We start from the raw sequence: 23,780 nt of genomic DNA on the forward strand, positions 1-23,780 counted from the left end.
CCCTCGTTTTACTAAATCGTGCACACTAAATAATTAACCTTGTTTTACCAAATCGTGCACACAAAATAATTCGTTCCCTCGTTTTACTAAATTGTGCACTAAAAGTAATTTTTTTCCTCAATTTACTAAATTGTGCACGCAAAATCATTTGTTCCCTAGTTTTACTGTCATGTGCAAAAAATAATTTGTGCCCTCGTTTTACCAAATTGTGCGCACAAAATAATTTGTTCCCTCGTTTTACTAAATCATGCTCAAAAAATAATGTTCCCTTGATTTACTAAATCGTGCACACAAAATAATAATTCGTTCCCGCATTTTGCTAAATCATGCACACAAAATAATTTGTTCCCTCGTTTTACTAAATCACCTGCAAAAAATTATTTGTTTCCTCGATTTACTAAATCATGCACACAAAACAATTTAATGTCTGTTTTAACAAAATAATAAATTTGTTCCTTCATTTTACTAAATTGTGCACACTAAACAATATTTTGTTCCCTTGTTTTATTTAATCGTGCACACAAAACAATAATGCCTTGTTTGACTAACTTTTGCGCAAAAAATAATTTGTACCCTCGTATTACTGATTTATGTGCAAAAAGAAATTTGTTCCTTCATTGTACAAAATCGTGCGAACAAAACAATATTTTGTTCTTTAGTTTTATTAAATCACGCAAACAAAACAATAATATGTTCCCACTTTTTACTAAATCCTGCACACAACATAATTTGTTCACTCGTTTTACTAAATAGCGTGCATGACATTACTAAATTGTGGCCACGTTTTAGTTGATTCAAATCGTGCAAACAAATTATATCATGCACACAATTTAGTAAAACGTGGGAACTAATTACTGTTTTGTGCGCACAATTTACTTTTTTTTTTCCTGCATGTCATAGGTGGGACTCCATAGTTTCGATTTGAGTGCATGCAATTAAAGCTCATAATAAAATTAAGTGTTGGAGAAATCAAACAGCATGTCAGCAGCAGTGCCGCACCTGCTCTTATGTTAAAAAACTGTATAGATTGATTGATGCCTAAATGTAAATCCAAAGTTCAAATTTATAACCCTAATTATACTGTACTTGCTGATTTATATCAGATAATCAAGCTGTAATTATGAGACATCTATGACATTGTTAATTTACTGGAACAGTTTCGGTTGCCAGTTTTTTGGCATTCTGTGCAAGCCATCAGATTTATTTAGAGTTGATGCACATATCATAACACATTTACAAAGAGCACATGCTTATTAAAATCATTTATCATCACCTATGGGCCATTTTATGAAACATCCAAAAAAGGTTATTTTCAAAATTTCTGTTTGATTTAAACATGAGACAAAAGTATTAAACTGTGGTTAAATTGTCATCTCACGCTATAATGTAATATAAACATGCTGGGACACATGAACAGCTCTGGGTAGTAACTGATTACATGTAATCTGGATTATGTGAACAGATTACATTTTTAAATACTTGTAATCAGACTACAGTTACTTTTTATGGATTACTTGATTACATTTTATTTACACAGTAGCAATAAATGATTCATAATTTATTGATTCTCCATAATTCCACTTTTTAATTTTTTAAATTTTCCTTTCTGAATTAGCCTACTGCTTACATACATTCATAAAGTCTTCAAGTTTTGTGGACATTCACACAAAGATCAGTCATTAGTCAAGTGGCGACACAGCCTTAGACCACTGGATTTACAGAACTTATTTCAAGTTTAAGAAGTGCTTCAACATTGCATCAACTACTGATAAACACATTTCTATGTTTTTAGAAGGCTTTTGTGTTTCAGTTACATTAAAATGTGGAAACTTTTTTGTTCTCTGACCCTCTTTCACCTAATAATTTGGTTCTCTGATTTTGGTTATGGTCACATGACAAGCAGGTAAGCAAATATAATAATTTTTTTTGTATGTTTTTTATTTTGATTAAAATTAAAATTTTAAATTTTTATGATTTAATTAATTACTGTCTAAAAGTAGTCTGATTATATTAAAATGTGTAATGTAATGGATTATGTTACTAATCACAATTTAATTGTTTATTTAAATGTAATTTTGAGTCAGTAGCTAATTACAATTTGTAAGTAAACTTCCCAGTTCTGTGCATGTATGCCTTTAGAAAATCAACAGGGTTATACTAATTTACTAAATTACTATGTATTTTATAATGTAAGTAATACTACTTATAATTCTGTAAATATACTCTTTAAACATAATTTAAGCTTAAACTTAAATACTTTAAATGCAGTTTAAAGCTTAAAGATTGCTTTATCTGTTAAAATGTTTAAAATTGTATAGAAATGTATTAAATGTGTTAAAAAGTACCCTTCCTTTTATATATGTTGTTCCATATATAATTATTGCGTGCTATAATATATGTGACCCTGGACCACAAAACCAGTCTTATTTTGTACGGGTATATTTGTAGCAATAATCAAAAATACATCGGATGGGTCAAATTTATCGATTTTTCTTTTATGTCAAAAATCATTAGGAAATTAAGTACAGATCATGTTCCATGAAGATATTTTGTAAATTTCCCACCATAGATATATCAAAACCCAATATTTGATTAGTATTTTTGATCTCAATTTCAAGAAATGTACACTTATGACTGGTTTTGTGGTGCAAGGTCACATATATTGCATGCTATACTCTTCATTATTCGTATTATAAAGTCATATAATGCAGATATTCTCAAAATGAAGAAAAGGTCTAGAATGAATTCTTACGTTGCGCGAGTAGTAGGAAGCAACGAGGCCCAGAGGACAACAGCAGCACAGTGCGGTAAAGATGGAGTACCACAAGTAGTCTGTTATTATAGTGAATTTCGGTTGGGGGACCATAGTAGGCTGAACGGTGACTCCAGGGGGGTATCCTTGGGGATATGCAGACATCCCTAGAAATGGCTGTTGGGTATGTGGGCTCTGAGGACTCTGAGGGCTCTGAGGGCTCTGAGGAATCTGAGGAATCTGAGGAATCTGAGGGCTCTGAGGACTCTCAGGGCTCTGAGGACTCTGAGGGCTCTGAGGGCTACCTGGAGCTCCATACGGCTGATTTGGATATCCAGTAAGGTTGAGATTGATTCTTGGAATCTTGAATTCTGCATTGGGTTGGTATGGTGGTGGATCCATGCTGGTCTTCTCCGATTGATTTTGTTCATCTTGAGAGCCAGTGAATGCAGGGTTTATTTTTTCCATTGTCAGTCCTTGATTGTACATTTTCTTGTACTCTAAATGTACTGAATGCTCTTGATGGTTCTTCGCTATCGTTTCGTGTTCAACTGAGATGCTCCTGGCTGGACGCTGGTTAATCTGCAGTCTTTAATGAACCTTGTTCTCTGATGGCGATGTGTAGATTAATAGCAGTCCAATGGGAGGTCATTTGTAGCTTGTAGGGGAGGTTCAGAATAGATTCAGTCTGATAGCGCTTCAGCTTATCTGAATATTATTCTGTTAGTATAGAACAAAGTCCTGCCAAAATATTCCTCCACTTAAAAACAGAACTAAATCAGTCCTGCAAAAAAAGGCCAGGAAGAACCAAAAAAAAAGAAGAGAACTTTTTTTAAAGAACTTTTTCTGGTACTACAAAGAACCACCGATAAAAAGGTTCTTTATGCCCCCATTTCGTCCAGATCAGTGTCCTCACATTTATCCATAGGCGTAATGGACAGGTGGGACATGTCCCCACCACTTTTTAACAGGGACGATATTGTCTCCCTCACTTTTTTGAAATGTCTCACGGCATGGATGTACCTAATGCAGATGAAACATATCCAGCTGACGTTTGTTTCTGTTAAATAAGATGCAGTCTGGCACCGGTTGTTTTTGAAATTTTTGTTAATAGCGGAAATTTATCTTGTGTCTCGTACACAATCACACATGAGCACTTAAATTTAGCGCTTAAACGTTGCAGAGACTATTCATTCCGGTTAAATGTACAATCGCTGATGTACATATTTGATTTTAATAAGGGGGAAAAATTATATGAGGTCATTTTAGAAACTCAAAACTTCCTCTACCACTAGACTGTTTAGAAATACAAATGCATATTGTGTATCCATGTATTTATTCACTGACATTTTTGTCGTTTTTTTTTTTTTGATGAATAGAAAGTGCAGAACAACAGCATTTACAGTTTAAAATATATTCACATAAAAACAGGTATTTTAAATAGTGATAATATTTTACAATATTTCTGCTCTTACTGTATATTTAATCATATAAATGCAGTAGTGCTGAGCACAAGAGACTTCTTTCAAAAACATTCAAAAATCATACCAACGAAAGATAAAAGAATTAATGTTTTTGGGTTGATGTCACTAAAGTTTGGGTGTCAAAACCTTTCTAAAATAACTAATATAACAGATGCATGGTGATATAATCAAATATGTTTTAATTTATTTGATGTAGTGTTTCCTACATTTTTATCAGCTGACGTTATCAATTAGTCCAGTGCATATTTTAGACCTAAATAAATTAGCTTCCAATAAACAATTGCGATTTGCCAGCAAAACCTTTACTAAGCTATCAAAACCTCTCATATACACAGAAAGGTGTGATTAAAAGCCCAAACTTTCATAGACAAGAGCTCAAGCTTTAGAGTTATCCTACCTCGTCTAAAGCATATCAATTACATTGTTTAAATTAAATTATTTATTACATTCTATAAAATGGCAAACAACTGCGAAAGAACAACCAATAAAAACATTGTGTTTTGCTTTGTTACTTTATTAATTGTTCTGAGAATCAACATGACTTTGTTTACCTTACCTGAATTTTTACACAACTCTTAATTTTCTAAACCAATATTCAAACACAAAAAACACTACATTAAGATATGCATTCTAAAATAACATTAAATGTATGAGGAGCCTGTAATTCAACATTGGAGCGCCACCCTCTGGCTGAATTAGGAAAGGACACTAGACATCTGCCAAAAGTGTTCTAAATGTCTTTAGTCATTTGAATGGAGGTAACCATTAGTCAAATTGCCTGAGATATAATCTTCCCCATCTAAATTTACATCAGTAGCCGCTATTCTTTGGCAGCACATGCAGTGCAAAGCAAAGCAAATGAAAGCCCTTGAGCATGTCTGCGTTAGAAAGTTATAGGCTCCTTGGTTATAAACTTAATTTCATCCTACTATCAGATGAAAAAGCTCTACTGGAATGTGGAAAAATAGGATTAAATAAGACTGACATTCAATCATTGATAAAAATGTGCTGCACATTATTCCTCTCCAATCATAAAAGGATCATCTGTTTCTTTACCAGAAATAACCATATCTGTGCTACTGTACTACGTAAGATCATTAAATTGCTTGTGTTTCCACATCCTACATCTGAAAAACCCAACAATTATGAATTTTACCTAATAAGAGCATTACATTTAACAAGACCATAATAAGCAGATCAAACCATTATTTATTTGCTATCAGAAAATATATCTTAGATACCATAGATTTACAGAAAAATAATGTATTTAATTTACAGAACTTTTGCTTTTATGTTACATGTGTAATTTAAAAACATTTTAAGTCAGCACTAAGTGAAAAGCCGTTTCATTTCTGCAAGAAATAAAACATAACCATACATTAGATTATTCCCTCAGAGGGTCTGGAAAATATCTGTCATTTCTTCCACAAAATCAATGACTTGGTATCACAGTATCAGTGATGTCTATATGTGATATATAAACCTATGGACAACACTGTCAACATTGTGAGGCCGAGACCGAGAGCCACATTGTTCAGGATAAACGCCACTTTGGAGCTGCTCATCGCTAACTCTCGCTGTCCAGCCAGGTTAGCATTTCGAGTCTGTGAAAACACGAATGTCAAGCATATTAAAGTGATTTTGAAAACCCCCTGGAAAAAAGCTACAAAAAGTTTAATAGATTTCAGTCTATAATAATAGCCCGTTATAAGATTAAATGTTGACGAATCAAACAGCTGCCAGTTTTTTTGCAAGTTTTTAGTATATAGTCATCTAATTAATTTTATTAAACATTCAGTGTTCAATTGTGTTAAGGTGTGATCTCAAGCTAAAAGTTATATAATGGGACTTCAGAAAATGAACAGGGTTATACTAATGGAATTAGATTCTTGCATGCAACAGTGGACAGTGTGCAGGACTGTTTATTCTTCATTAAACTCATGAATACTTACGTTGCATGAGAATACAACAGCAGCAATGCCCAGAGGTAAACAGCAGCACAGCATGGTAAAGATGGAGTAGAAAATGTAATCCGGCGCTGCAGCAACCATTGGCATCACGACCACAGTTGGCTTAATGATCATCCCAGTTTGACCAACATACGCTACTTGGGGATACGCAGACGTCCCTTGTAATGGCTGTTGGGTGTATGGGCCCTGAGGGCCTCCTGGAACTCCGTACGGATGATTCGGATATCCAGAAAGATTGGGATTGGTACTTGGAACCTGGTATTCTGGGTTTGGTTGGTATGGTGGTGGCGCAGGCTGACCCATGCTGGTCTTCTTCTGATCCAATTCATTATGAGGGCCAGTGAATGCAGGGTTTATTGTTCCAACTGTTGGTGTTTGATTGTGCATTTTTTTGTCTTGTTCTCCTGTAAGTTTACTAAATAATCTTGATGGTTTTTCTCCTTCGTGCTGAACTGAGATGCTCCTCACTGGATGCTGGTTGATCTGCAGTCAGTCTTGTGCTTTCAATAACTTTATTTTCTGATGATGATGTACAGTATAGATTTACAGGAATCTGGCAGGAAGTGGTTTTGCAATTTTGTTTATGGTTTTTAAAGATGGGGCGATATGCAGCCTGTGTGTGTGTTGACATTTGCATGAGCTTCTATAAGATGATAGATAAGAACAGGTTTCGCGTAGATTCACTTAAAATAGCAAAGCATGCAAGGGAGGACAGAACATTTTCCATATCTTTTGTTGATGATGTCAAAGAGAATATCCAATCAATCGTTACAGTATTTTAGCCCGAATTTGCTTGTCGTTTGCATATGGCGGGCGAGGCTAGGATATGGCGACGCCCCTGGTGTGAGATCACAATTCTTAGGTAAAACATGAGATTAGATGGAGATCAGGGGCCAGTTGCATTGAAATTTAACACAAGAGGAATTTCCCATGCTCAACAGCGCCACACGTTTCCAACACAAATATTCTGATGTAGTTATTGCTTTGACATGACTATTAAAGCTTCAGGTCTGACACCAGAATCAGAAGTCAGTAAATTGTCAGCACATAGAGAGTTTTTCACCTAGACATCATACTATAGAGACTGTCTGTTCCCCAAACTAGCAAACACATAAAACGTCCAAACCAGTTGAAGGATAATAATTGAATTGATGTTCAGCAAATGAAAAACAGATATAATACAGATAAACAAATGATAAAGCTTGGCTTTGAATATTAGATCCCTTTCTACGAAAGTGCTTTTTGTAAATAATATGATCACAGATCATAACCTAGATGTGCTCTGACAGAGACCTGGCTAAAGCCAGATGATTACATGACTTTAAACGAGTCTACCCCCCAAGATTACCGTTAAAAAAATGAGCTGCGTCTACAGGTAAAGGGGAAGGTGTTGTAACAATTTATAGTAATATTTTCAGTATTTCTCAGAGGTTGAGGTTCATATATAATTCATTTGAAGTAATGGTGCTTTATGTAACATTATCTGGATTATTAACTGTTAATGATAAATCCCCATTGACATTTGTACTGGCTACTGTATACAGGCCAGGGCACCATACAGACTTTATCAAAGAATTAGCTGATGTATTTATCTGAATTAGTGCTGGCTGCAGATAAAGTCCTAGTTGTTAATGATTTTAATAGCTATTTAGATAATGAAAAAGATGCATTAGGATCAGCATTTATAGACCTTCTAAACTCTATTGGAGTTAGACAACATGTGCCAGGACCTACTCTATGTCTTTATAAAAGCACTCGGACTCCTCCCTAACAAAAATATGTTAAAAATAATGTTTAAACATCCAGTTTTTTATGTGTGAATGTTAAGGGTTAAATACAAAAAACATGCTAAAAATTAATAAAATAGCACATATTATACATGCATTTCGTATTTAATGGTGTTTGGTGATTTGTTACAGTCATTCTTTGTAAAAGATGACATGGGAACTTTGGTATTTTCGTAAACTTTGCTTTAGTTCAGAAGAAAATGGCATATTAAATGAAATAACACTGCAGAACTGCTATTTACTGTGTGGCATGAATATAAAGATCAGGCAAAAAAAAGATGTTTTACTCTTTTGATCCCTAAAGAATGTGTTTTTAACATTGATTATGCAGTTGTGTTGAAAATTTGTCATTTTTTATCAGCATATATATTTTCTTCTTCAGATCTAATGTAAATATATTTCAGTGTTTACAGATCTCTTTTGAAAACCAAGAAGTGACAAAATCATCCTACCCATCATCAGTCTCAGTTATCAGTTTATTATTGTCGATTGCTCAGTTTAATGTAGGAATCTGGAAATTGTTATTTTGACTTTGATATTAATAGACATTTTGTGGTTGGTGTGAAGCGTGTGTGGAGAAAAAGACTCATCAGGACAGAAGCTACAAACATCAGAAGTTCCTCATTTTGTGTTCATGTATATGTTTTTCTGTCAGTTCCTCATATCATTTATAACCTGTATCGAGTCTTCAGTCTTCATGAGGAAACCTTCGCGTCCACATCAAGGAATCATTTCAGGCATTTTAAAAGCAAACACCAAAACGTATTAATTTATAATACTGAGTGAAGCTGCCATGAATCTCACATTTTCGCTCAGGCTGTTATTTCTGCTATATCTGAAAGGTAAGACTCATTCAGTCATTTGTTAGTTTTTGTTGTGTTCTTTGTAAAACCTCCAGTTCTGCAAAACTACTTTGACTAAACACTAAATGTAATTTCAGTTCATTTTCTGTAGGTAAATTGTAAATTTTCACCTTTTTGACACACTTTCTAAATCCTGTTTCAGGTTCATTTGTTCAAACTCAGAGAGTTATTTATTTTGGTGGATCAGTTTGTGCTCCTGCAGGATCAACTTTGACTCTAGGGTCCGAATGTTTTGTTCCTGGATGGACATTTGAGTCATGGATACTCAGAACAAATAATAATGAAACTGTAGCAGATCCCAGTAAGGACTCCCGGTACATATATCTTAAAAAATCAAAGTGGTGTTACCTAAAAATTTATGGTGTAAAAGAGACAGACGCTGGCACATGTTACATGAACTTCATTCACGGAGAAGGAAGCACTGTTAAAACCAAAATTATTCAAACAGAAATCACTCTACATGTCACAGGTAAATATTTATAGAGTATTCATTTTCACATGATTTGAGTCTTGCAAATTCTCATAAATGTTTTAATTAATTAATTGATTTCATTAGATCTCCAGGTGTCTGTTGACTCTGATCTTGTGACTGAAGGTCAGACCGTCACACTGACCTGTAAGACCAGCTGCCCTTAGAAAGAAACCATCATCTGGTTCAAGAACGAGGTTGCTTTAAATGTCCATTATTCTGGCGATCAGCTGCATGTTTCTGCGGTGAGCCGTGAGGATTCAGGACGATACTCGTGTGCGCTGCAATACTTCGAAACATTCCCATCGGCCGAGACATTCCTCAATGTGACTGGTGAGTAAGACATGGAAAAAAAAAAAAAAAAGCTTGATCTATGTCATTGTGTGAATCTGATTGATTATTTACATCTCCAGATGTGGCGTATGAGAGCGCTGGAATCGTAACGCTGTCGTCAGTCCTGATTCCTGTCGTTCTGCTGGTCGTTTGTGCAGCTCTGTGGATGATGTGAGTCTTGAGATCTGGTTCTTTATTGCGTCTCATCATGTTTACCTCAACTGTAGTCATGTTTACCATTGTTTGGTGAATTTTCCTGGGCGAGTCCAGTCATTTTAATAGGAATCCATGCGATTTGGAATTTCATAACAATTAGAAAAATAAGGAAAACTGGATTGAAAATGACTTGTGTGTGAACTGTGCTTCATACGTGGCTGCATTATTGACAATAGGCAATGGCCTTTTTTGTCCACGAAATTTCACCAATGTTACTGTACCTTCGTAACTGCACTGATGTCATGTTTGTTTTTTTCTCTAAACAGAAAGAAAAATCAACCAAACCTCAAAAGACCTCAAGAAAAAGAGAAAAACATAGAGGTAAATTTACACACAATAGTAATTTTATAATGTAAAACCAGATTCAAACATGACTTTTGGATGTGTTTTTTCTTCAGAATGACACCATGTACGAAAATGACCAGACACTGGTGGATTGGCAAGATGGGTCTGAGTACACTTGTGTTTATTTCAGGCTACACAGTAAACTGCATTGTAAAACTTTTGCAGAGGATACTGAATGTCACATGACATTGCTGCTGCCCCCTAGTGAACAGTATGTTTGTACCTAGTGCATAGACACAAGTTGTATTTATAGGCTACATGTTATGTATTTAATTATCTGTTTTTTTGGAATGCTATACTTTTTTTACGTATATTTTTCTTCATGTCTCAATAGTAGCTGTAATAAACTGAATTCAGGTAAAATGAGGTGCTGTTGACTGTCAAGAAATCAGAGTTTACCTTGATAAAAGTGAAAATGGCAAATGTCATGTTTTGATTGCAAAACATGCAAGGGAGGAGAAAGCATTTCCCATCATCCCATCAAGTGCATGTCATTCATAATTATTCAAGTGCATGTCATTCATAATTATTCAGATAAAAAACTATTTTCTTTGCACTCAGACTGATTTCTGCAGTATAACACAATTTAAGGCAAAATGTTTATAGCCAAGCATTAAGCAATCCTTTACCGAAGGCTTTGTTTTACAAAAGTGCTAGACTAGAGGAAGCATCCTCTTTTGAAGCTGTAATAACAAATTGGTGAAACGGATTTAGCAAACAAGCAATGCACATTGTGTTTGCGCTCTGGAGAGTGTCAAAGGTTTATATTTCCAACACGTTTTGCCATTCACAGAAATGTGTTTGATTCACAAATGCAATGGAAAATCAGTGGCTTTAAAGATAAAGATGCATTTGTGTCATACACGTTAACTGTATTGTTAAAAATCATCCAGTATCTTTGTTATGCTTTAGAATAAATATATCAAAATATCCATAAAAACAATACTTTACAACAGTTCTCTTGATCCCATTCTTTCTGCTGGCCAAATAGTAATTCAGTCATTTTAAACAATTCAAATCAGTGCAGTTTTGCTGCATTTTTTTAGTGGAAACAGATACCAGGTCTATGGGTCATTCTACGAAACCCGTGCCTTTTGCGTCCCTAAGAAATAATCAAACATAGATTTAATATAATGACAAATAAATGTGCAATTTAAAAACATAACAATACTATGTATGATTTCACCAATATTACATAAAAAGTCAATTAAATGTTATTTTAAATATTAAATAGCGTTTATGCTCGTAAGGGTAAGGATTTTGGTCTTGTCCCTCACTTTTTCTTTTCAGCAGGACTTTTAATTTGCAAAATGATATAAAAATTAGCATATTGTTGTAAATTTAGTCTCATTGTTAAACAGTGTTTCTGGCATAATTATATATTTCTTCTCTAAAATATAAATCATTTTATTGCTGTCCCATGATTTCATGTCAGCCCTGTTACCCTCATCAAAAAAACTCTTGTAAAATAATATAGTCAAGTGACATCACTTCTAGGAGGTTACATCATTTTTCAACCAGGTTTCCAACACTTGAAACACAAACATGTTTCTCTCCATCCTCTATAATGCTCTATTTTTGATGATTTATGAGGCTTGACTTACATTACCACCATGCAATGTCAACACGGTTACCATTTTTAAATGTAAATTTAAACAAATATTTATTACATTATTACAAAGTGCACAATATGTGTTTTTGTAAACTTGAATATTAGCTAGCAATTAGCATATTTCTTTGAAATCTATTTAGAGTAACAGGTTTTTACATGGGTAACAGGGGTGACATTGATTAGGTTTGACCCTGTCTTTAAAGGTGTAAAATTCAAACATTTTAAAGGTCACCCTCAGTATATTATTGAGCTAATGCCTATATCATTCAGTGGCATATGAGTTTTAATTAAATTATAATATTTAATAATGCTTGTGTCTGTAACAGGGTTAACAAAAATACCAAAACATGAGGTCGAAAAATAAATAATAATAAATTACATAGCCTGAGATGGCACAATACAAATTCTTGTCATTTTATGTTGTCTTATTGCTTAAAAATATTGATTAAACTTATTTTATTTTTACATTTTTCCAAGTGGAAAAGGCACTGATTTCATGGAATGACCTCTATATCTATTGCACTGTAAATACAAGTGTCTGACTCTGTGTATTACTTTCTATTCTATTCTAAATTTCTATTTTCTATTCTAAAAAAGGAAATGTGCAAATCTTGACGTTTTCTTCCTTTGAATACAGTGGTATTTTTCATAATGTTGTGGAGATGCCTTCACATGACATCATCACCTTATCATTGGTCTTATCCAAACTGGACAGTGAACCATTCAAACACAAAACAAAGCTAAATCCTCTTGAGAAATTTAGAAACTGTTAGATGACGTTTACACCCATGCCTACTGAAATGAGCTAAAATCTAAAATTACATCAAATGCAAACAGTTGTAAGGCGGACTCGTAGGAAGCGTGTAAGATCCAAGTGCAAGCTTTTATTATACAGATCGTAGTCAAACAGGCAGGGTCAATATCCAAACAAACAGTGTGACGAAGGCAAAACAATAGCGTAATCCACAAAAACAGGCAGAGTCCAAAAACCAGAGAGAGCAGTCCAAAAGTAACAAATAAACAAGGATATGAAACAAGACAAAACTATGGCAATGAACGAGGCAAACTATGGCAGAAAACAAAGACAATGGAACAAAGCAAAACCGTGGCAAATAACAAAAAACAAGGCAATGAAAAGAGGGAAACGCTTGGTAGAGTCCGCTAGAGCAAAACAATACTTCGCAGAGTCCTGTTTGAAAATGGCCTCCTTTTATGGCCACCAAACAGGAAGTAACAAACGAAGCAGCAGAGGGAGCAGCAACAGTCAGTCAGTGGGTGAGGCGTTACAACAGTGCAATACAGTGCAAAACAAGACACATGAAAGCATGTGAACACAGTGTTTATCTGGAGACAGACAATATGTATGTGTATAAAAAATGCACTGGTTATAAACTTTATTTCTTCCTACAGTCAGATGAAGAAACTGTGTCAGTTTGGTTTGCCATCAAGGAATGCGGTAAAGTAGGATTAGATAAGGCTATCATTTAATCATTGACAAATGTGCTGCACATTATGGCTGATTCTTTACCAGAAATGACATCATCTGTGCTACTGTGCTACTTAAGATCGTAAAATAGTTTCCATATCCAGTCCTTCATCTTAAAAACCCAACAATTATGAAAGTTCCAGAATAAGACAATTGCAACAATTATAATGCTTTATTTAAATGTGTAAAGTTTGAATTTCTGCTAATCATATAGATCAGTCTGCCAGCATTAAATACAAGAAGAAATAAAACATAAGTGTACATTAGATTATTTCCACAGAGGCTATGAAAAATATTTGTAATTTTGTCCACAAAATCATTGAATTACAATATGAGTAGATGCATTTAGAGCAGAATACAAAACCTGTTCAAACTGTAAAACCACTATAGACATCGAGGAGGAAATTAGATAAGGACGAACCGTCCATTTTCAGCCTGGTTTGCTTAAGCGGTCTCACAGTGCTCATCAATGTCAAAATAAATTAGATGACCAATCAAATCAAAGTGGGCGGGGTTTGCAGTTCACAGAAGCAGAGCGTGAATTCCAATGTAATGCACCAGTTTAAAGTTGAAAGAGAGCTGAAAGTTGCAAATAATTAAATATTAGTAATCAGTTTTATGATAAACTGCTTGACTTTTTCTCAAATATGGCCATTTTGAGAGAGAGAGATACAAAAGTTACTATCGTTGTGTTGTCAACATGGCTATAATAATGAAGATAATGCACCACATGATGATTGTGAGGCCGATACCAAGAGCCATATGTTCATGATCAACGCCACTCTGGAGCTGCTCATTGCTAACTCTCGCTGTCCAGTCAAGTTGAGTCTGTAAAAACAAGGATAGCGAGCATATTAAAGTGATTTTGAAAAACCTCTGGAGAAAAACTCATATCCAGAAGCTAAACGTAGCTTAGAAAACAAGTCCCGTCCGAATAGGGTTTTAGATAATTTTTGGTGCACCAGAATGTACCCATTTTAAGGCAGTTTGACCTTAATTAAGGCAAAAACATCTGTCCCCTTCAAAGGTTGCTCTTGAAAAAATTTTTGGAATTCTAGAAATTTTGTTTATTGTCCCATCCAACTGTTACATGAAATTTACACCCATGTCTGTTACTCTAAGCCAACAGTGTTCATCTTGAAAAACACATTATATCTGCATCAGAAATGCACTGAAGGTTGAAGGTTAAAGAGTCTCCTTAGTTATAAATGTAATTTCATCATACTGTCAGATGGAAAAACTGCCATCAAGGGATGTGGTAAAATAAATTAGATAATGTCAATTAAACATTGACAAATGTGTTCTTCCGCTCCTATCATAAAATGATGAACCTGTTTACCATAAACCTATCTGTGCTACTGTGTTACCATGCTACAGAAGATCATAAAATAGCTCATATGTTTCAATATCTCACCTTAAAAACACAATAATTACGAACTTAACCTTATAAGACCATTGCACTGATGCATGCATATTACATTTAACAAGACCATAATGAGCAGATCAAGCTATTATTTACTTGCAATCACTACCTTACCTTGTATATTCAATGATGACTGATTATTAGGTTACAGTGTTTTCTGACATAAACTTAGAGAATTTTAATTAGACTATAGACCTACTGATTGTGTAATATATCTCAACATTTTAAATCATTTTCAATTAGGAGTAAGCTAATTTAATCTTTTATCAGCGGGTCAGTTGTGCGACTGAGTTACAACTGAATTGTAGTAGATCTAAATTTAATAATGAAAGTACCATAAAATTAATAATAATAATAGCAATACTAAATGGTAGTCATTCAATATTTAGAAATGCCAAGTCCTGTTGATATCACTGATAGCTAAGTCTTTTTATTATTATTATTTTTTAGGACATCTCTAGCTATCGTCCATAAACATGGTGTCATCGCTCATCGTCTGCACAACTCGATTAGCCTGTTTTACAAGTATAGTGTGTTTTTGGCATCAGACGTGTAATTTTGCTCACATCTGAGTTTGTGTTTAAACAAACAGCACGTGTTGTCAGTGATTTCTGCCGCTAGAGGCTGCTCTCGTACTGTATAAGAGGTTGTGACTCAAAGGGATACAGCTCCGACCAGAAACTAACAATGAAATTATTTGTTCTACCTGTTAGACTGTGTTTTTTTACACCTACCCCAACCCTAAACTTAGCCCTTACCATAATACAAAAACAGTATTATTGTTGTACAGTGTGACAAAAATAACATTAGATTGATGTATGTATGCGCAGAAGCCAGAGCTGTGTCCCTTCTAGCCTTAAAGGAGAAGTCCACTTCCAAAACAAAGATTCACATATAATGTACTAACCCCCTTGTCATCCAAGTTGTTTACGTCTTTCTTTCTTCAGTTGTAGAGAAATTATTATTATTATTATAATTAAATATATTTTTTGAAGAAAACATTTCAGCATTTTTCTCCATATAATGAACTGATATGGTGACCCGATTTTGAAATTCCAAAATACAGTTTAAATGTGGCTTCAAATGATCACAAATGTGGTTGTAAACGATCCCAGCCGAGGAAGAAGGGTCTTATCTAGTGAAACAATCGGTTATTTTCCAAAAAAAGGAATACAATTTAAACTAGATAAAAAAGTTTGTCAAGACAAACTGTAAGTTGGCTTGAGAAAGCCGGACCAGAAAGTTTTAAAAAGTTTGAAAAGTTTCTAAAGTTTAGAAAGTTTTAGAAAGTTTTAAAAAGTTTTAAGTTCGATGGTTTTCAGTCTGAAATAGTTTGAATTCTAAAGTAGTTTTAAAAGGTTAACGTTTGGATGTTTTGAAGGCAATACAGTCTGTCAGAGATAGACAGATAGATAGAATGTTGTTAGCATGTTATTAACATGATTGACATGTGACTAGCATGATGTTTTAATAATTAGCAAGGTACTAGCATGTTGTTAGCATGCTTATACGATTATTAGCAAGTTACTAACATTTTACTAGCATGGAGCTAACATAATTAGCAAGTTACTAGCATGTTGTTAGCATGATTAGCAAGTTACTAGCATGTTACTAGCATGATTAGCAAGTTTCTAGCATGTTGGTAGCATGTTTCTAGCATGACTTGCAAGTTACTAGCATGTTGTTAGCATGATTAGCAAGTTACTAACATTTTACTAGCATGGTGCTAACATAATTAGCAAGCTACTACCATGTTGTTAGCATGATTAGCAAGTTGCTAGCATGTTTCTAACATGATTAGCAAGTTGCTAGCATGTTTCTAGCATGATTAGCAAGTTACTAGCATGATTAACAAGTTACTAGCATGTAGCTAGCATGTTTCTAGTATGACTAGCAAGTTACTAGCATGTTGTTAGCATGATTTGCAAGTTACTAGCATTTTACTAGCATGGTGCTAACATAATTAGCAAGTTACTAGCATGTTTCTAGCATGATTAGCAAGTTGCTAGCATGTTTCTAGCAAGATTAGCAAGTTAGTAGCATGTTGTTAGCATGATTGTAGCATGATTAGCATTTCGTTAGCATGTTATTAGCATGATTAGCAAGTTACTAGCATGTTACTAACATGATTAGCAAGTTACTAGCATGTTGCTAGCATGTTTCTAGCATGATTAGCAAGTTACTAGCATGTTTCTAGCATGATTAGCAAGTTACTAGCATGTTGTTTGCATGATTAGCAAGTTACTAGCATTTTGCTAGCATGATTAGCAAGTTACTAGAATGTTGCTAGCATGTTTCTAGCATGATTAGCAAGTTACTAGCATGTTTCTAGCATGATTAGCAAGTTACTAGCATGTTGCTTGCATGATTAGCAAGTTACTAGCATTTTGCTAGCATGATTAGCAAGTTACTAGCATGTTGCTAGCATGTTTCTAGCATGATTAGCAAGTTACTAGCATGTTACTAACATGATTAGCAAGTTACTAGCATGATTCTGGTTGCTAGGCATAGACAAATAGATGAGTTTGAATGAGTTTGAATGGATTAGAAATAGCGTCATTTTTTTTCCCAAACCAGTTAAGCGCAAACCACGCCCTCTAAGCGAAAACCCCACCCCGGAGCTGCGACTCACGTCTCCGGCTCGATTTCATTGGTCAACTGTATCACAGCGCTGATTGGCTACACAGCGTTACGGCCGCCCCGAAACACACTAATTTTAATACAATACCCGAAAGGGATACACGAGTGAAACGACGTAACCACAATTTACAATTTAAATAAAACGGTGTACAAAATGAATAAAAACAGTGCTTAAAACTACATATAGACTATAAAACATGCTCACAGAGTAGTTTAACGCTTGAGTAAACTACACTCACGTATTATACAGAACAAAAACCGGAAAACACAAAAAGATTAAATATATATATATATATATATATTATTTTTATTATTTTTTTAAACTTATTATTAATTCTTTTGTATAGCAAACAATATGTGACCGTTTGTCAGCGATGCATCCATCGTCAATGACCTTGATTGATTTCTAAACTTCTTCTCAGGGGCGGCGACCACGTAACCGGATTGACCAATGAAATCGAGCCGGAGACGTGACTCGTGGCTCCGGGGTGGGGTTTTCGCGTTGAGGTCGCGGCTTGCGCTTAACTGGTTTGGGGAAAAAAATGACGCTTAGAAATACAGTACATAGAAGGGAAGTTTGATTGAGTCTCAAAGGATTCTGGGAGTTTTTACAGTTGGAATTTGAAAAGTGTTGCTCATTTGAACATTGAATGTAAGTCTATGGGATTTTTCCCAATTTTAATCGTCATTTTTAGGAAAATCATAAGTCCGATCAGTTAGAAAAGATACAGCAACTAACTTCAGATCAGTCTGAAGATCTGGGCTGAGTTTGGAGTTTGTAGAGTTAAAGCTCTAGGACGAGTTAGTGTCGACAGATTTAGTCTCAGAAGAAAATAGCATATCAGTAAGTTGGCTTTCTCAAACCAACTTAAAAATACCTTTTAATGCCAAACGCTCAGATGATGTGCAGTGCGCAGCTGTGGCAACTTGTTGAATTGTGTTGGGTTTCTTGTTTTAATAATAGCATTCATTCTCACTACATAAGATACCTGTCTGTGATGCAGTGTTCTGTTATACTGCATTTCTGAATAATATGTATGGTTTCTAAAGCTGTGGCATCATGATGGTATTAAGAGGTGGATTAATTCGTGTAGGACACTACTGAAGGCCTAGGTGTGAAATGCACGGCCCGCCACTGTTGATAATAGGCGATGACCTTCACAACTGCACTGGTGTCATGTTTATTTTGTTTCCCCTCTTATCTAAACAGAAGGAAAAAATGACCAAACCTCAAAAGATCTCAAGGAAAAGAGAAAAACACAGAGGTAAACTTAAAGGAGACATTGGATGCAAAGTTCACTTTTACATGGTGTTTGAACATTAATGCGTGTTGGCAGTGTATGTACACATCTACCCTATAATAATAAAAATTAATCTGTAAAAATAATATCCCCTTTTTCAAATCAAGCCATTCACAGATGCAGAGGCCGCTCCCACGATAGTTATTGACATGAGCGTCTTACCTCAGATCAGCTGTAACAGTCCAACCTCCATTGTTGTGATGCCGGAGCAGGGATGTACTGTAAGTTAGACAAGAATATCTCAGATTGAGCGATTGAGGTGTTGTGTTGCTGGATGTCATAATGAACATAGTGGTTGCCATTTACTCCCGACATCTGAGCGGCTGAAGATGCAGTGGATTACGTTTGTTTGTGAATAGAATGCGCCTTCCGATCTACATACATCCGTCTATGTTCATAAATCATTCGTGATCCAGCTTCACCTACAGCAGAAGTGAGTATAAAGTTTTTTTTATGAATCTTTGCGATCGCCTTTCCTAATAACGTGCTAGTTAGCAAGTTTAGCGGCTAAATGCTGCTAAAGTAAACTGGCTCGTCACTCCACAAAGAGAAGAGAGGGGCGGGGCGAGCAGAGCTCATTAACATTTAAAGCAACCTCGACCAGAACGTATGATTTTTGCAGAGCTGATTTTGACATTCGGCATTGAGAGTTTTTAACCAAAGTATATTATGGACTTTTCATTAAGACCCTAAAGAATCATATCAACTTGTGGAAAATGGGCATCTGATGACCCCTTTAAACACAACAGTTTTTATTTTATTTACTGCCTCCTAGTGAACATTGCAACAACAACAGTATGTTTGTACCTTGTGCATAGACAGAATTAGTATTTATAGGCCGTATGATGTGCGTTTAATGTTTTATTCTTTCAAGTATCAGCTCTGATTAATTTTGACTGTCAGTTTTCTTTTTGACAAACTGTTTTTTTGCAGCTGTGTCTTAACAGTAGCTGTAGTTTACTAAGGTGAATTTAGGCAAATTGTCGACTGTCAAAAAAAAGTCACCAGTTTACCTGTATTTACCCTTAAAAAAGTGATGATTTGTGTTAGAGACAAAATTGTTTGGCGGCTCATACAGTGCAGTTCAATGTAAATGACAGCTGTATGAGTGCAGTGAACCTCTGTCATCCTGTTTGCAACAGAAGCAGTACTGTAAAAAGGCATAGAGTCTCTTCAGCCATAAACTTTATTTCATTCTACAGTCAGAAAAAAAATGTGTTGCGTTGGTTTGGTATCAAAGAGTGCAGTAAAATACGATTAGATAAGACTGTCATTTAATCATTCATAATATGCTGCACATAGTTTCATTTCTTCCCCAATCATAAAATGCTTAGTGGTTTCATTTTTATTGAAATAGTAGTATAGGCTGTGGTACATATGATCATTTGCTGTAATTTAAATGCCTTGTTTTGATGTGTAATTTAAAAGAATGACAAAGAAACGTGCACAGATTAAAATGTAGTTTTATAAGTGCTTAATGCACAATCATACAGCGATGAATCTAACAGCATTAAATACAACAAGAAATAAAACAATAAGAAAGTCATTTTTTCCACAAAGTCATTGATGGATTACAGAGTAGGTGCATTTGAATTAGAATACAACATCTGTTCATTAAAATACACGATGCATATAAAGTAACAAGATAGCGGCTGCCGTGATGATTAGAATGCCCAAACAGAGAGCGATGTTGTTTAGGATAAATGCTGTTCTGGAGCTTCTCACCGCTAACTCTTGCTGTCCAGACACGTTAGCATCTCGAGTCTGTGAAAACAACAAATGTCAAGCATATTTAAGTGAGTTTGAAAAGAAGTCACCACTTGGATTTAATTAAGCAAATAGGTAAGTGCCTCCCATTGCATTGGCACTGCACTGATGATTATGTTTCAGCTGGCAACAAGTTATTTAAACCCAACTGATGCAGTGAGTAGTTTCTCATTTCTTAAAAAACCATGTCGGAAGACACATCCTGTGGTCGTGGAAAAGATGTTAATCTGTTTCAGAAGAGTCAAATTATTGGCATGTATCAAGCAAAGAAAACATCTTTAGCAAGGAGAGTAAAACTAGTAAAAAAGGAGAAGTCCACTTTCAAAACAAGGATTCACATATAATGTACTCACCTCCTTGTCATTCGAGATGTTCATGTCTTTCTTTCTTCAATCGTAAAGAAATTATGTTTTTTGAGGAAAACATTTCAGGATTTTTCTCCATATAATGGACTGATATGGTGCCCTGATTTTGAACTTCCAAAATACAGTTTAAATGCAGCTTCAAACGATCCCAAATGCGGTTGTAAACGATCCCAGCCGAGAAAGACGGGTCTTATCTAGCGAAATGATCGGTTATTTTCATTAACATAATACAATTTATATACTTTTTAATGTCAAATGCTCATCTTGTCTTACACCTGGACTGTTTTTTTCCAGTTCATGACAGTTGTCGATGTCGAAAAACTCCCATCTCATGTTCTCCCTCATCTTCAAAATCGTCCTATATCACTGTTTTACCTTTTTTGTTAAGGGTGTTTGATCTTTGCATGTTCACTTTGCAAAGACAGTGTCGGTACTTCTGCAGCGATGTAGGATGATTTTAAAATTATTTTTGAAGTTGAGGGAGTTTTTCGACATACTTTAACCGTCTTGAGAATACACAGAGTTCAGGCAGAGCAAGACAAGATGAGAGTTTGAGATTAAAAAGTATTTAAATTGTATTTTTTAATGAAAACAACCGATCATTTCGGCAGACAAGACCCTTCTTCCTTGGCTGGGATCGTTTACAACCGCATTTGGGATCGTTTGAAGCCGCATTTAAACTGGAAGTTCAAAATCAGGGCACCATATCAGTCCATTACATGGAGAAAAATCCTGAAATGACGACTGAAGAAAGAAAGACATGAACATCTTGGATGACAAGGGAGTGAGTACATTATCTGTAAATGTGACTGTATTTTTTCTCTCATATACTAATAATTCCTGCATTTTACTTTCTGTAATGTCATATTTTCGACCTTATTTTGCAACGCGTAAGCATATTGTCCATAAATATCTGTGATTTCCAATTCATTAGCTTCTATTACAACTTTGTGGTGGTGTTTGTGAATCTTTCCGACATGAATGCACCATAACTACAATTATAACAAAGCGTTAAAAAAAAATAAATGGTGAAGCGCAACAAATCAATTTAAAATTACAACAATGCAATATGACACAAAACACCATCATGGCCTTTCACATTGAAATTGCATTTACAAGTGTCTGCTCTTACATTAAAAATAAAGTATACAGGTCATTGCTTTTTGATGACTCCAAATGTAAGACCAGGGTTCAAAGTATTCCAAAGTTATAAACCTATTTATGCTGTAATTGCTGGTGTAAATCTGATAATCGATTCATCTGATGTTGACATTATGACATTATTAATTTACAAGAACTATAAAGTTTCAGTTGCAATACTGTTGATGTGTCACGTCCATGGACTGTTTTCTGTGTTTTTCCCTCCCTTTGTGCTCCGTTAGCGAGTTTCTCCCTTATGTAATTATGTTGTTTGGTTCAGGTGTGTCTTATGTGATTAGTTCCTAACTATCCTGCGTATTTAAGTTCCCGTTTGTTCATCGGGTCTACTTGTTGTATACTTGTGCTTTTCCAAGTTCCTGTTGTGGGTTCATCCAATGTGTCTCTACTATTAACGACTGTTATCGTTTACTCCGCGTCTCCTGATGTTAAAGGAGAAGTCCACTTCCAGAACAACAATTCACAAATGATTTACTCACCCCCTTGTCATCCACAATGTCATGTCTTTCTGTCTTCAGTCATGAAGAAATTATGGTTTTTGAAGAAAGCATTTCAGGATTTTTCTCCATATAATGGACTTCATTGGTGCCCCGATTTTGAACTTCCAAAATGTAGTTTAAATGCAGCTTCAAAGGCTCTAAACGATCCCAGCCAAGGAAGAAGGGTCTTATCTAGTGAAACGATTAGTTATTTTTTTCGGAAAAATAGAAATTGTATAGTTTTTAAGCACAAAAGCTTGTGTAGCACAGGCTCTGGGATGCGCGTTCACGACTCTACATACTATTGAATAACGTTGAAAGGTCACGCGGAACTACAGACCCAGTGTTTACAAAGCGAACGCGCAAAGACTAAGGAAGTGCAAGTAAGTCAAACACTGTTTACAAACAAAAAGTTACAACGATGTCGGACGATTCTGAAGTTGTAGGGGAAAATAAGCTGGAGTTCTTCGCCATACTCTACCTTTTAGAGCCGGAGTACACAGACGATGAACTTAAATGTGATTCGTAGTAGTGATGGGAAGTTCGGATCATTTCACCAACTCTGACCTTTGAGTCTCGTTCAGCAAAATGAACAAATCTTTTTTTGAGTCATTTCGTTCATTTTAGCAAAATATAATTAAAATGTTACGTGTTGCTTCCCTAACACATCTACTGCTTACACAAATATTGATCACACTACAAACAAGACAAAACCATAATGCTATAAGAAACAGAAAATTATATATCTGGGTCTTTAGTCGATGAGTAGCTCACCTCACCTCTTATCTGACAAGTTTTCGGGTTCGTGTCGTTCGTTCATCGCACACATCACAGCCTCATAAGATGAACGAACAGCTCGAAAAACCCGAAGATTCGAAACAGGTGAACTAATTCCAGTACAGAACCTAATAGAATGTTGCGCATGCGCGACTGAACGAATCACTCCCCAAGATGACTCGTTGAGTCACATTAAAGATTCATTCAAAATGAACGAATCGTTCAAGAACGATCCATCACTAATTCGTAGCATCGTGGACGTGCATCCCAGAGCCTGTGCTACACAAGCTTTTGTGCTTAAAAAGTATAAAAAAATTTATTTTTGGAAAAAAATGACCAATTGTCTTGCTAGGTAAGACCCTTCTTCTTTGGCTGGGATTGTTTAGAGCCATTTGAAGCTGCATTTAAACTGCATTTTGTAAGTTCAAAATCTGGAAACCAGTAAAGTTCATTATATGGAGAAAAATCCTGAAATGTTTTCCTTAAAAACCATCATTTCTTTACGACTGAAGACAGTAAGACATGAACATCTTTGATGACAAGGGGGTGAGTA

General features: G+C 35.2%; 1 protein-coding gene and 1 long non-coding RNA gene across 4 annotated transcripts in view; one reads left to right on the forward strand and one right to left on the reverse strand.

Annotated features, from left to right (window-relative positions):
* Positions 1-23,780, reverse strand: part of LOC127173389 (transmembrane protein 91) — a 36,581-nt gene that overhangs the window by 653 nt on the left and 12,148 nt on the right. The window contains exon 2 of one of the 3 annotated variants that reach the window (XM_051123238.1): positions 19,983-20,445. The exons of 1 other annotated variant lie outside the window; for it this stretch is intronic. In XM_051123238.1, the coding sequence (XP_050979195.1) occupies positions 20,296-20,445 (150 nt within the window). In that variant the 3' untranslated portion in view covers positions 19,983-20,295. Of the gene's footprint in view, positions 1-19,982; positions 20,446-23,780 lie in introns of those variants that run through there. One more of the 3 variants, XM_051123239.1, reaches the window with a different exon arrangement.
* On the forward strand, positions 9,417-10,607 carry LOC127173392 (uncharacterized). The gene is made up of 4 exons (XR_007828746.1): positions 9,417-9,658; positions 9,739-9,829; positions 10,141-10,195; positions 10,273-10,607. It is a non-coding gene; the product is annotated as an uncharacterized LOC127173392 (long non-coding RNA).

Source organism: Labeo rohita, chromosome 11 (assembly GCF_022985175.1).
Source record: "Labeo rohita strain BAU-BD-2019 chromosome 11, IGBB_LRoh.1.0, whole genome shotgun sequence".
In the NCBI taxonomy this organism is placed as follows: domain Eukaryota; kingdom Metazoa; phylum Chordata; class Actinopteri; order Cypriniformes; family Cyprinidae; genus Labeo; species Labeo rohita.